Genomic DNA, 13296 nt, shown 5'->3' on the forward strand with positions numbered 1-13296 from the left:
CTGAGTGTGGAGCCTGCTTGGGATTCTCTCTCTGCTCTTCCTCTGCCCCTCTCCTGTGTGTGTGTGCGTGTGTGTGTGTGTGTGTGTGTGTGTGTGTTCGCTTCTCTCTCTCTCAAAAAAAAAAATCTGTAGGAAAGGAAAGGTCAGTGGGGGTGGAGAGAGGCCAATCTGAACACTAACATGATAAGTATTACATTTTAAGTAATCTTTATGAGTAACTTTTACAAACTCTCACCTTGACAAAATTTGCAAAAACTGAAGCAAATGAATAAATTAAAATGAGCCAAGAGAGGAAAAAAGGAAAGAGAAGGAAAAATTCCTACCAATGACCAAGCTCTCCCCAGCCCCTGGCTTTCTGGCAGGTAGCTCAGGCCTTGCTTCCAGAGGCCCTCACTTCCCAGCTGTGTGGCCTTGGGGAGGTAACACCACCTCTCTGTGCCTTACTTTCCTCTAAAGTAAAGTGAAGGCAGCAGGAAAGGAACGAAGCTGTGACCACAGCACTCCCCTATGCTAGAAGTAGGTCCCACACGACAGATAAACAAGGCTGAGGGACAGAGCTCCAGGCTGGGTTGGGGGGCGGGGGGGGGGGGGCATTCTTGGTGCTTTGCACATTCTTGGTGCTCTGGCTGGGCCACGGGACCTGTGGCCACTGCCACTGTCCCCAAGCTCCCAACAGTGCGGCAGAGACAGCGGTGAGTCCTGAGCTGCAGGGGTTCCTCCAAGGCAAGCAGAGAGGAGCCACCAGGCCAGATCGACCAGCTGCTGCCCTGCCCTGCCCTGCCCTGCCAGGAGGGGAGGAGACCGCTGGGCGGGCCCCAGCCTCCCCTCCCCATCCCGCCTCTCCAGCTACGGCCGCTGGGTTTTGTTCCTCCAGCTCCGTCACTCAGCCTTGTGCTAGCTACCAGGCCTCTCCCCTCCCGCTGGGAGGCAACCTGGCTCCCCCCCAGGGGGTCAGATCCCAAAGCACATTTTTTAGCTAACCCCACCCCCACCACAGAAGGACAATGGGGCTTTAACCCCCATCCTACTCCCAGCCCTGAATATGGGACCCCTGTGGGCTGGGACTTTGCCTGGCCCCACCCAGGTGCCCAGCCCACAAAGTAGGTGCTCAAGTCCAAATAAAGGGAATCCCGCAGCAGCCCAGAGGGTCAAGGCCTCAACCCTGCCAAAGACATGCAAATGCATCCACTCCAGCCTTGCCCCAGGGCTCCAGACGTTCTCAATTCTAAAGCAATTAGAGGACTTGCCCGTGGATTTTCTTTCCTCCCTAACCTAGGTCTAGGTCTAGAGGAGGAAGTAGAGAGGGAGGGAGGAGGGCCTTCTAGAACCCCTGGGCCGAAAGCTAGGAAGCCCGTGAGTGGGACAGGCAGGGACCCAGGAACCAGGCCTCCCCTCCCAGGCACAGGGGCCAGGGGAAGGAGAGTGGGCTGGATCCCAGAAGTGGTGCATAGAATCTGTCCTGCCAAATCCCTTCCCAAACGCCAGAACCCCACGACAACAACAGCAATGCAGCTTAACAGGGAGAGAAACAGCAAAACACAGGAATGGAAAGGAAACAACACTCACAACATTCTCGAAGCAGGAAGCAGGGACCAAAGAGGCAGGGTGGGGAGCTGGGAGAATTGCAACTGAACCTCGGAGGTTACCGAGAAACGAGCAATTCCTGAGACGTGCAGAACCTGGACCCAGCACCTGCAAAGGCCATGGTGCAGAGAGGAGCAGAGAAAGAATGGAGAGCCCCCCACAAGCCCTCTGTTTACTTACTAGGGGGCCGATGGAGCCACTGAGGGTCTTTGGCTACATCCTCAGGGCTGGGGTGGGGACCGAAATGAAAAATGGATCTCAGTAGAAACCTTCTTCCACTGTTCCAGCTGTTGGAAGGGGAACAGCCAGGCTTTAGCTCCCCTGTGGGCAGGAGACTGGAACTCCTGCCTGGGAGTCTGGCAAACTCAAAAGGGAAAGATCTATAGAGACATTCAGGGCAGTTCCACAAGGGTCAATGGGTCCCCCTAGCTTTGTTGTGCCTCCCATCTTAAATATGAAGAGACACCAGACAATCAACCACCAGACACCCATGGAAGTCTCCAATGTGAAAGACAAGTGAGAAAAAAAAAAAAAAAAAAAAAAAAATATATATATATATATATATATATACACACACATACACACACACACATTCTCCAAGTAATGAGAATTAATGTATCCATGAAACAAGAACAGGGTGGCTCAGTCACCTACACGTCCGACTCTTTGATTTTGGTCATGATATCACGGGTTTGTGAGTTTGAGCTCCCCATCAGGCTCTGTGCAGACAGCACAGAGCCTGCTTGGGATTCTCTTCTCCCCCTCTCTGCCCCTCCCCTGCTCATGCACGCACACATGCCCACTCTCTCTCTCTCTCTCAAAATAAATAAATAAACCTAAAAATTAAAAAAAGGAAGAATATCCAATTATAAGAGCTCCTAGAAATTAAAAACATTACATTGAAAGGTTAGAAGACAGTTAAGAACATGTCCTAGAAAGCTGAATAAAAAATAAAGTATACAGGGGCGCCTGGGTGGCGCAGTCGGTTAAGCGTCCGACTTCAGCCAGGTCACGATCTCGCGGTCCGGGAGTTCGAGCCCCGCGTCGGGCTCTGGGCTGATGGCTCAGAGCCTGGAGCCTGTTTCCGATTCTGTGTCTCCCTCTCTCTCTGCCCCTCCCCCGTTCATGCTCTGTCTCTCTCTGTCCCAAAAATAAATAAACGTTGAAAAAAAAAATTTTTTTTTTAAATAAAATAAAATAAAGTATACAAAAAAGTAGATGATCAGTCTAGGAGATCCAATATCTAATGAATAGGAGTACTAGAGGGAAGGGGATTACAAAATACTAATAAAATTAATATTAATTCAAAAAAATAATAATAATTCAGCCTGAAGGACCTCAGTTTCCAGATGACTATGGCCTATGGAGCACCCAACACAGGAAATGCAAAAGAATCCACAGGAAGACCCATCGATATGAAATTTCAGACCACAAGTGATGAAAAGAATAGTAACAGTATTAATATCCATGAGGCTTACTTTGTGCCAAACAATGTCCTGGGCATTTATGTACATAAGCTCATTTAGTCTTCATAGAAACGGTAAAAGGTAGGCACTATTATTCAATTCACAAAAAAGAAAACTGAAGCATGTCCAAGACCACATCGCTAGAGAGTGGTGAAGCATGTTTGTGCATGAATTTTAGAGCCAATGCTCTTGATGCAGTTCTAAAAAATGTTAAGCATTTGGAAAAGGATAAAAAAAAAAAAAAAGAAAAGGTTCACACATGAAGATCAAGAAACAAAAGAGCATCACACTACTCAAAAGTAACACTGGAATTTGGAAGGTGATGTTACAATTCCTTCAAACACCAGGGGTAAATTATTTCCAAAATGCCTGTTAAGCATGACAGTAGAACAGAGGCATTTTCAGACACACTAGGCCTCAAAAAAAACTTGCCTTCCATGGACTCTTTCACAGAAAACTGCAGCAGGATGTGCTCTACCAAAACAAGGAAGTAAAGCACAAAAAAAAGGAAAGCAAGGGAGTGAGGAAACAGGAAATCCAACACAGCAGAGAGATAAAGGGAGTTTGAAGGATTATGGCTCTAAAACAGGGCCAAGCACCAGGCAAACCAGACTAGACCAGAAAGATGGAAAACTCTAGGAAAGAAATATGCAAGAAAAGAGGCAGCTAATCCAGTAGATAGGACCAAATAAACAGTAGTCCAAGAGACTGGAAGACAGAGATTGTAAGAAATCCCAGCAAATTAAAGGGGGAAAAAAAAAGGCAATGAATAACTCCAGGAAATAAAGAAGTGAATTTTATTATACTACTTGGCTCAAATGTAGGCAATATTTACAAAGCCAAACACAAAATAATAAACCTGGTTTAAACAAGACTTTATTTCACATATATTGGGAGGATAGAGGAAAGAAACATGATGGGGCATGATATAACAACAATAATAAATACTTACTAGAGCTTATTATATTCCAGATGCTGTTCTAAGTGTTTTACATGTATTAACTATTTTTTTTTTTCAACGTTTATTTATTTTTGGGACAGAGAGAGACAGAGCATGAACGGGGGAGGGGCAGAGAGAGAGGGAGACACAGAATCGGAAACAGGCTCCAGGCTCTGAGCCATCAGCCCAGAGCCCGACTCGGGCCTCGAACTCACGGACCGCGAGATCGTGACCTGGCTGAAGTCGGACGCTTAACCGACTGCGCCACCCAGGCGCCCCTGTATTAACTATTTAATCCTCACAATAATCTCATGAAGCAGTCGCTATTATTTTCCCCTGTTTTACAGATGACAAACATTTTCAAGGCACAGAGAAAAGTAAAGAAACTTGCCCACGGTCTCACACTAAGAAGTAGCAGAGTCATGATTCAGACTCAGACAGTCCACACAAAATGCTCATCTTCCACAGAAGTCAACAGAGAATCGCAAAGACTGAAAAATAACTAGCAGGAGAAGGTTATTACATAGAAATATGGATGAAAAGGCTTCAAGAAAGAGCCAAAAGAGTTAACTAAAGGAATCAAGACTAGGGAGACAGGAAGCAGGGGATGGCTGGTTTTCTTCATAATTCTTCTTCTAACACTAACTGACTTTTAAAACGATGTGTAACTTTTACTCTCATGTTTATATTTAGCATTAAGCAGAACCGCACACTCTTAAAGGGTGAACTTCACAGTGGGCAGAGTATTCCTCAATAAAACTTAAAAAAAAAAAATAAATAAACGAGGGAAAGGATTTTAAGATGCGCACACAATTAGATACTAACGCACACTCACCTGCATGGGTAGAATTTACGGAAACTGACAATATTCGTAGGAATGGTGAAGACGCGAAGAGGTGGAATGATATTGCCAGGAGGGTGCAATGGAACATCCACTGGAGAACACACAACTGTTAAAGCTTCAACCTCCATATACCCTGTGAGCAAACAGTCTGCTCCTAGGTACTATATCCAAACAACTGTGTACGTATGTATACCAAAAGCCATGTTCCTAACACCACTATCCATAGCAAACCCTCAGTGTCCATCGGCAGGAGGGGATAAAGTAGTACTATTTTTCTGTATAATACTACACAGCACCAAGAAATAAATTATCGCCCCACACCGCAATACGGATAAATCTCACGTACATACGACTGAGTGAAAGCAAGCAGAAAGAAAAGAGGGCACGCCGTATGATTCCACTTATATATAGAAAGTTCAAAAATAGGCACAACGGTTCTAAGGTACCAGAAATAAGAATGATGTTGGAGATGGGGTAGAGGGTGGCTGGGAGAGAACAAGATGGCACCCTCTGGACGCTGGCAATGCCCTGATCTCGAGCTGGTTGGTAGTTAGACGGGCGTGGTCGTGTTGTAAATATGCCATGTTCTAAACACTCACGATTGAAGCATTTTACGGTATATCTGTTACACCAAATTAATTTAAAAAAAAAATTAAATTTTTTTTTTAATTTTTTTAAAAATTTTTTTAAATTAAAAAAAAAAAGAGAGAGAGAGAGATTCAATTGACGGGTTCAGGGTGGGACCCTGGAGTCCCAGAAGCCCATGGGCCATTCAGAGGGGCCTAATACACAATTCCAGAGGTCCCCTGGAGAGGACGGGACTAGAACAAGAGATTAGCTTGTTAACTTGATGACTTGTTGAGTCATCGGTTAATGATGACTATAATTCCAGCAACCACTTTTACTCTAACTTTTGCGAGGGCCATCCCTATGCTAGGCATCTGGCTGGCATTTGCTCATTCGAACCTCCCAACAGCCGGATGAATTCAGTGTCACTAATGGACTCATTTTATAGATGGGAAAATCAAGGCTTAGAGAAACATCCCACACCCAGTAAGTGGAGGAGCATGACCCAAAACTCCAGCAGTCTAACCTCAGCTCCGAGGCCAACCTGCCTCCAGATAAAGCAGTTCTTTATCCGGAGATCAAAGGGTAGAATCTTCAGCTGGCTCGTGAAGGCCCAGAACGTGCAAGATTGGGAGAGCGCATGAAGAGGGTTTTTTTGTTCGCTTTCATTAGCTCACGAAGGGAACTCGGATGCAGGTGATGGCTGCATCTGTGGGCCTGCAAAGGTGGCACAGAGCTTTGGTGTTTCCCACCTGATAGCCCGGCCTCCTCTGGAGTCAGATGCCAGGCCTCCGTGGGCAGCTAGTGTGGTAAGGACCCTGACCTTGGGGGCCAAGACTGACTGCTGGCCAGGGCTCCCAGGAGCCCCTGGGGAGCCCCAAGACCTATCCGGACATCAGCTCCCATGGGTCCCCTCAAAAGCTGGGCTGGGACGTAAAGGAGGACAGGGTGGTCACAGTGACGGGGCTGGAGTCTGGGTGGAGGCCAGGGCTAACGATGACCAGGAGGGAGATAAGTCAGCTCAGACCATACTGGTCCACGCTGGAACAAAAGCACCCCAAGCGGCTCCCATCCAAATCAAGAATGCCCAATCACCGCACTCTCCCCAATCTGTTCCTCCCCATTCCTCCACAAGCAGCACCTCCCAAAAATCCAGCCAGCTTCCATCCTCCTCCTCTTCCCCTCCGTGCGTCTTCGTCGTAGCCTGACCTCCACCAAAGCCTCAAACCCTGGCGGCCTCCAGCCTCCCTCCCCGGTCACTATCACCTCCCTAACAGCCTCTTGGCCACGGACTACCCACCACAGTCTCCAGCTGGCAGCCCAGACCAATTTTGCTAAATGCTTATTTTGAAATAATTTCAAACTCGGGGAAAAGTTTGAAATAGTACAATGACCTGCCATATGACCTTCCCCAGGTCCAGCCATTGTGAACTTTCTCACCCTGTATGTAACTCGGGCTCAACGATTTATGGGTGTCTCCCATACATCTATAAATTTGTCTCTTCCTGAGCCATTCCTGAGAGTAAGTTGTGGCCATCATGTCCCCTGTCCCTAGACATTTCAGTGTTCTTACTTCCAAAGCACAAGGGCATTCTCTTACATAACCACGGTCCAGTTATCAGCTTCATGAAACCTAATATTGATTTGACACTATCAGCTAATCTACAGCCCATATTCCAATTTCATCAATTGCACCCATGATGTACGTTAGAGCAATTTCTTCCCCAATCCAAGATCCAATCGCGGGCCATACATCGCCTTCCGCGGTCACATTTTTTTAGTCTTTTAATCAGGAACTGTTCTCGGCCTCCCTCTGTCTTGGCATGCCATTGACATTTTTTAAGAGTCCACACCAGTTCCGGGACACCTGGGTGGCTCAGTCCTTTAAGCCTCTGACTTGGGCTCAGGTCATGATCTCGAAGCTCAAGCTCATGAGTTCGAGCCCTGCATGGAGCTCTGTGCTGACAGCTCAGACCCTGGGGCCTGCTTCAGATTCTGTGTCTCCCTCTGTCTCTGCACCCCCCCAATTCGTTCTCATTTTCTGTGTCTGTCTCTCTCTCAAAAACAAATAAAAACATTTAAAAGAAAGAAAGAAAGAAAGAAAAAGAGAGTCCAGACCAGTTCTGTAAAACGTCCCTCACTTTGAATCACCCTCTCCGTTTAAAACCTTCCACTGCCTTCTCCTTCCTCAGTGTGAAATTCCAAGACCTCATTACTGGCCTTCAGGGACCTGCAGGGTCCCCCTCTCCCCTCCCCGCAGCTGCAGTCACTCTCCCCTCTCCTAGTCCCTCACTCCTGGGAGCCCCTCACTCCAGCCCAAACAGACCCCGGGCATTCTCTTTCCTTCGCAGCCTGTATCTCTATTTAAAACGATTTCCTTCGACGATCTGTGTGTGTGCGACTACTGCCTGGCCCCCACACTACAATGGGACTCCGATGAGGGCAAAGATTTGCGTCTGGCCATCGCTGGATTCCCAGAGCCAGAGCAGTGCCTGGCGCACAAGAGACGCTTGGAAATGGCTTGCCGAGTAAATGAACAAGTGAAGAAAGGAAGTGTTTGGGTTGACAGCTAAGGAACCAGTAGGCTCGGGGAGTCAGGGAGCCCAGGAGCCCCCTGCCGCCCCCCATCCAGAGTCCAGAACCTGCCCCAGGCCTCAGAGAGGAGGAAGCACCCAGCAAATCTCCTTTATCTTTGGATCGTATCACTCCACCGGCCAGTCCCACTGATTAATCTCTTTAAATCAATCCCAGTAGGCCGACGGGCTGGATTCCAGAGATAGAGCTGATGGACCCTGGAGAAGGCCCGTGGCCCCCTATTGTCCACTGGCCAGTCCAAAGTGCATGGCCTCCTGGTCCTGATCCTTGGGTTCCACCCCCCATTCATGTATCCTGCGGGGCCCAGCCAGCCCAGGGAGTGGGGGCAGGGAGAATAAACATCCAAGTACAAAATCCTGCTAATAGGTCTTTAATTGCAGCCGGAGGAGGGTTGGGTCCAGGGCTCCCAGCCCCAGAACTGAAGAGGGGAGCCTACCAGGTGCTTGTCACTTACTTGTCCATTTCACTGACTGCTGAGAACATTTAAGAGCTCACTCTGTATAACAATACTCAAGGTTACCGGCAAGGTAATGGCCAACCAAACCCCATTTATTCTTTATTTGCCTCCTTTTCTGCACAGGAAAGAGCCAAAGCCCTCAGCCTAGACCGAGGATGCAAAAAGGCATCCCCCCCCACCCCCACCCCAGGGATCCTCACTCACCACAGTGCCCTGTCAACACCTGCCTTGATGGGGTGGCCACAGCCCAGCCCTAGCCAGGGTCCCCCTCCGGCCAGGAGTTCTCCCAGAGTCTCCCAGAGAAGCAGCTCTGATAGATTCACAGGCTCCCCTACCCACTCTGGAGAGCAGACTAGGAAGGGGTCGGAGGTAATCCGGTCTCACACTGCCTCGCTGTGTGACCCAGGGCAAATGGCTCAGCCTCTCCTGGCTTCCCAGAACAAAAACAAACAAATAAAGAAAGGGCTGATAACGCTGGCCAGACCTAAGAAGCTGACAGCCAAGTAGGAGAAGCGCCTGAAAGAGAAAACTTAGCACCTGCACCCAGCAAAGAAAGAGGGGGAGGGGGGCTGGGTTGAGGAATCTGTAATCCACCCCACCCGAGCAGTGAATGGGAAACAGCTCTCTACCTCCTGGCTAATAGGATTAGCACTGGGTTGGGCTCTGGGCGTTGGCCTAGGGTCCAGGGTCTCCCTGAGGCCACTCAAGGTGGAGGCAGCCAGGGACAGCGCCAGCTTGCCCCCCACCCCAGCCCTTCCTTCCCAGGTGAGCATGGCCACAGCAGCACTTTCCAAGCCTGCTTGCTATTTCCTCCATGACCTCAGCTGCCAAGCATGCAGGAGGCAGACGGCTTCTAAAGCAGGAGGCTCAGAAGACAGGCCTCTGCGGCCACCTCCAGCTGGACTTCCTTGTCCTGCCTGCCGCTGTGAAGGTTCTTCACCTATCCAGCCTCAGCCTCCCCATCTAGCTAATGGGCGTTAGTCTGCCCGCTGGGCCCTGGCACACTGCAGGCTGCCAGAGGCACCCCCTTGAGTAGTAGCTGTTTTCACTGCTTCTCATTAGGGCACATGGCTGGGTCAGGCAGGCACCAGGCTGGAGATGGGACGCCTTCTCCCTGGCTGGGGGGGGGGGGGGGGACACAGAGACCAGGGAAGGCACCCCCAGCCAGGAAGACCCAGGGTCTGACTCCCAGGCCGAGGGATGCCGCCACGACCCTGGGGTGAACTAAGTGAAGAGATGAACTCAAAAGAGAGGCAAACACAAAAATTACCCTGGCCTCAGGGCAGGCAAAAGGGGATGGCCACGCTGCCCTTTGTACCGCGGGCAGCCCCTAACCCCTCCCTGGGATCCTGGCACCACGGTAGAGAAAACCATAGCCCTGGTCACGGCCCCCTGGGCAGAATGCGGCCTCAGCTCCAGGGGGGACACGGGCACGAGCCCCCAAGCCAAGACCCAGTCCTCGCACCCCGGCGGGCAGGGATGCCCGGGCTCGCGGCCCCCGCGTGTGCCCCTCCCCTGCCCGGCGCCTCACAAAGGCCCTTTGTCCCTCTGAGCCCCGGGACTCCGGTTCCTGAAAAGTTCCGTAAAAAAAATCAAAGACACAGGCAAAACCGGCCAGCGCGGCCTCGGTCGAGCGGGCAGGGTCGGTGGGACAGGGCCAAGGCGGCCACTGCGGCCGGAGGAGTCCCTCCCAAGGCCGAGGGGAGAGTCGGAGGCTCCCCGAGAAATCGCAAGAGTCCCAGACTACACTCTGGAGTGGGAGAGGTGGCTTTTTTTTCAAGTGAAGCGTAGGGCGCCAAGCAAAGCAGCTGGAGGCAGCCGGGGAGGAGGGAGCGGGTGTCCTTCGGCGGCCGGCGGCAGGTCTGGAGGTGCCCCTCGCCTCCCTTCCCACCCGGCTGGACTGCAGCGGACGCGGCCCGCCCAGGACGAGCTTCTCCCGCCCGGGGGCCGTCCCCGCCGAGCCTCAGCGGCCCCTCTCGGGAAACGGCAGAGGCCTCCGGGGCCCTCTCGGCCACCTTCTCCCGAGGTTCGATGTCAGGCCCAAGGTTTTCCCTCCGCCGCTCGTGCCCGGCCAGATCCGCTCGCACGCCGCTTCCTTCCCCGAGCTTCGGGATGGCGGCGGCCCAGTCTCTGCGCCCCACCGCGCCGCGCGCCCGCCTTCCCGCCGGAGAACAAGGGGCTCCTGGGGCCGCAGTCGCTGGCCTCCCACCGGGGTGTGAGTCCCGGGGCCGCCGCTCTCCTCTCGGGGGCCGAGAGGTGGCGAGACGGTCCCCGCCCGCCCGAGGCCGTGGTCTCCGTTCTCCCCGCAGCCTCCGACGCCGGGGCGGGACGGAAACCCCGCACGCTGCGAGTGGAGGGGCTAGAACGGCCCACGGGCGCTGGGCAAGGGCGTTTGCCAAGAAAAGGATTCGAGCTCGGGGAACGGACGTCTCAAAGGGTGTGGAGCGGGCTTGTTCTTTTCTCGCCCAGGTTTTGAAAACCCCAGGCTGGCCTAGAGCAGCAGGGGCCCGGGAGTCGGAATCGCCCCCGGAGGCTCCGGTTTCGGCAGACGCATATGCTTCGGGAGGGCACGGCGCACGGGGGAAAGCGGCCGAGCCGCGCACCCTCTCCGCCGGGGCCTCGGGAATGGCCTCCGTCCCGGGCCCGGGGGTCTCACCGCTCTGGGAGCTGAGCCTGCCCGCACCCCCGTGGACCCGCCCAGGGAAAGAGACGTGCCGCGTCCCAAGAACGCCAAGGAACAGGCCGAGCAGTTTTTCCCGGGCCTCCCTCCCCAAGATCCCGGGGGGGGAGGGGCAGGAGGGGGCGGCCACGGCGCAAGGCACTTACCCGGGTGCGGGTGGAGATTGAGGCCAGCCATGTACTTCCCGGGCGGCAACGGGCCGGGCAAGCCAGAAGCGGGCAGGCGTCCGGCCGCAGTAGTGCCCACGCGGTGGCTGTCCATAGCCAGGCCGGACAGCAGCGGCGGCGGGGGGCCGTGCACGGACCGCGGGGGCCCGAAGTCTCGGCCATCCATCCTCCGCGGGAGTGCCGCAGCCAGCCCCCCACCCGGCCCGCGGGCCTCGCTCAGTGGGACCTAAAAGTTCGGCCTCGGCGTAGTCCCAGAGTCCTCGGGCGGCGGGGGCTCCGCGGCGTGCATGGCGGCGGCGGCCAGCGGGGTTTGCGCTCGGCTGCGGGCCCGCGGCCCGGGGCGCACGGGCGGCCGGCGGTGGGGCCCCTCCGGGCGGCCAGGCGGAGCTGCGCGAGGCGGCGCACACGGCGTCTTGGCGGGGAAAGGACACGGGCCGCGGAAGAAACAGAAGGGGGGAAAAAGGAAAAGGGAAGGGGGGGGGAAAAGACAACAAAGTTTCAGAAAGTCGTCTTGCCGTTCGGGGTCGGGGAATGCGGATCTGGTGGCCAGAAATAAAATCGGGGGTAACCCGTCCTCCATAAAAAGTAAAAATCCATGCTCCTTGCTCCGGCGGCCGCGGTTCCCGGAGACCCGGCTCGGAAAGTGGCCGGTGGCGCGCTGCGCCCCAGCCTAAACTGGCTTGGCGGCTTACGGGTCCTCCCGAAACCGGGGAAGGCCCCTCGGCCGCGCCCGGGCGGCATAAATACAAACCTCCCAAGTGGGACTGATTCCTGGGCGTCACATGCTCCGGGGTTTCAAACCGTGAAACCTTTCCATGAGCAGTTCGAAATATCTCCCTAAACACTGGGTCACTATCTGATCCGGAAAGTTTAATATTTAACCTTTTTGGCCCCTGGCCTGCCTTTTTGAGTCTGGTTTCCCTAAATTCGCCCTGAGCCGCCAATTAGTGTTGTCTTTTGTTTTTTCGGGTTTTTTTTGTTTTTTTTCCAGGAGAGAAGACGCAAAGCTGGTTTATTATTTTTAAAGAGGCTCGTGCTTCCTCCCGCCGCCCCCCTCGGGCCACTGTGAGTCGCAGAGTCTGAGTCCGAGGACCCGAGACGTGGCATTCTCGCCCGAGCACTGGAAAGAATCCTTCAAAACAAGCTTTGGTTTCATTTTCCAGCGCCTTGGCCTGGGAATCCTGCGGCCCTAGGACGTGGCCTGGCGCGGGGGATTTGGGGGGAGGGGGGCGGTCAGAGGGTAAGCAGGGGGCTGAAGGGTCTGCTCCTACCCTAGCTCCCCCCCCCAACCCAAAAATAACCTACAAAGAAAACCCTTGCAGCGCGGGCCGACCAAGGGGCGCCTCCCCCAGCGTTGGGTAAATCCCCCTGTAGTTCCAGTTTAAAGCTGTTTGTTTAAAAGATTTGTCGTTTGCCGATTCCCATGGGGGCGGGAGGGGGTCTTGGAGCCAACCCTGCCCTCGCTCTCCGTCTGCCCGCAGCAGCTCGGATTCCCGATTCCGAGAGGCCCGGGCGTTTCCTAGAGCCACCGATCCACGCCAAAGCCACCGGCTCCCGGGTGCCCGCCCTGCGACCGGCGCCCACCCCCCCGAACTGCAGACCCCCTCAGCCGCTGACCTCCCGGCCTCCTTCTCCAGCCTCCCTCCCCAACTTTGTGCTAAGGGTGCTTATTTTAACCCGGTTTTGGTTACAAACACCCTCTTCTTCTCCTCCCTCCCTCGCTCACTCCCATCAGGCTCTGGTTACCAGATCCGCGTTTACTTTGGAAAAATCTAAGATCGCCACATCCGAGGATACATGTCTTAAGGAGGCGATGAGCTTTCCGTGATTTTTTTTTAAATGCTCTTTGTGCAGCTTTCTTTTAAAAGCTAGAGCTTCGGAGCATGCCCCAACGCCCCACTTCGGGGAAGTCGAGGTGAAGGCCCCTGGAACACCCTCGCTCTGGTAAAGAAGCTGGCTCGGCCATCTGTGGGCTCCGCTGCGTTCTCTCTACTTT

General features: G+C 53.5%; 1 protein-coding gene across 1 annotated transcript in view; it reads right to left on the bottom strand.

Moving 5' to 3' along the window:
- TNRC18 (trinucleotide repeat containing 18) overlaps positions 1 to 11577 on the bottom strand; it is an 83066-nt gene extending 71489 nt beyond the window's left edge. Inside the window, exon 1 of the mRNA XM_045462445.1 lies at positions 11280 to 11577. Coding sequence (XP_045318401.1) covers positions 11280 to 11466 — 187 coding nt within the window. The 5' untranslated portion in view covers positions 11467 to 11577. The remainder of the gene's footprint in view (positions 1 to 11279) is intronic.
- Positions 11578 to 13296: the final 1719 nt, after the last annotated feature.

The sequence above is a fragment of the Leopardus geoffroyi genome, chromosome E3 (genome assembly GCF_018350155.1).
Source record: "Leopardus geoffroyi isolate Oge1 chromosome E3, O.geoffroyi_Oge1_pat1.0, whole genome shotgun sequence".
In the NCBI taxonomy this organism is placed as follows: Eukaryota; Metazoa; Chordata; class Mammalia; order Carnivora; family Felidae; genus Leopardus; species Leopardus geoffroyi.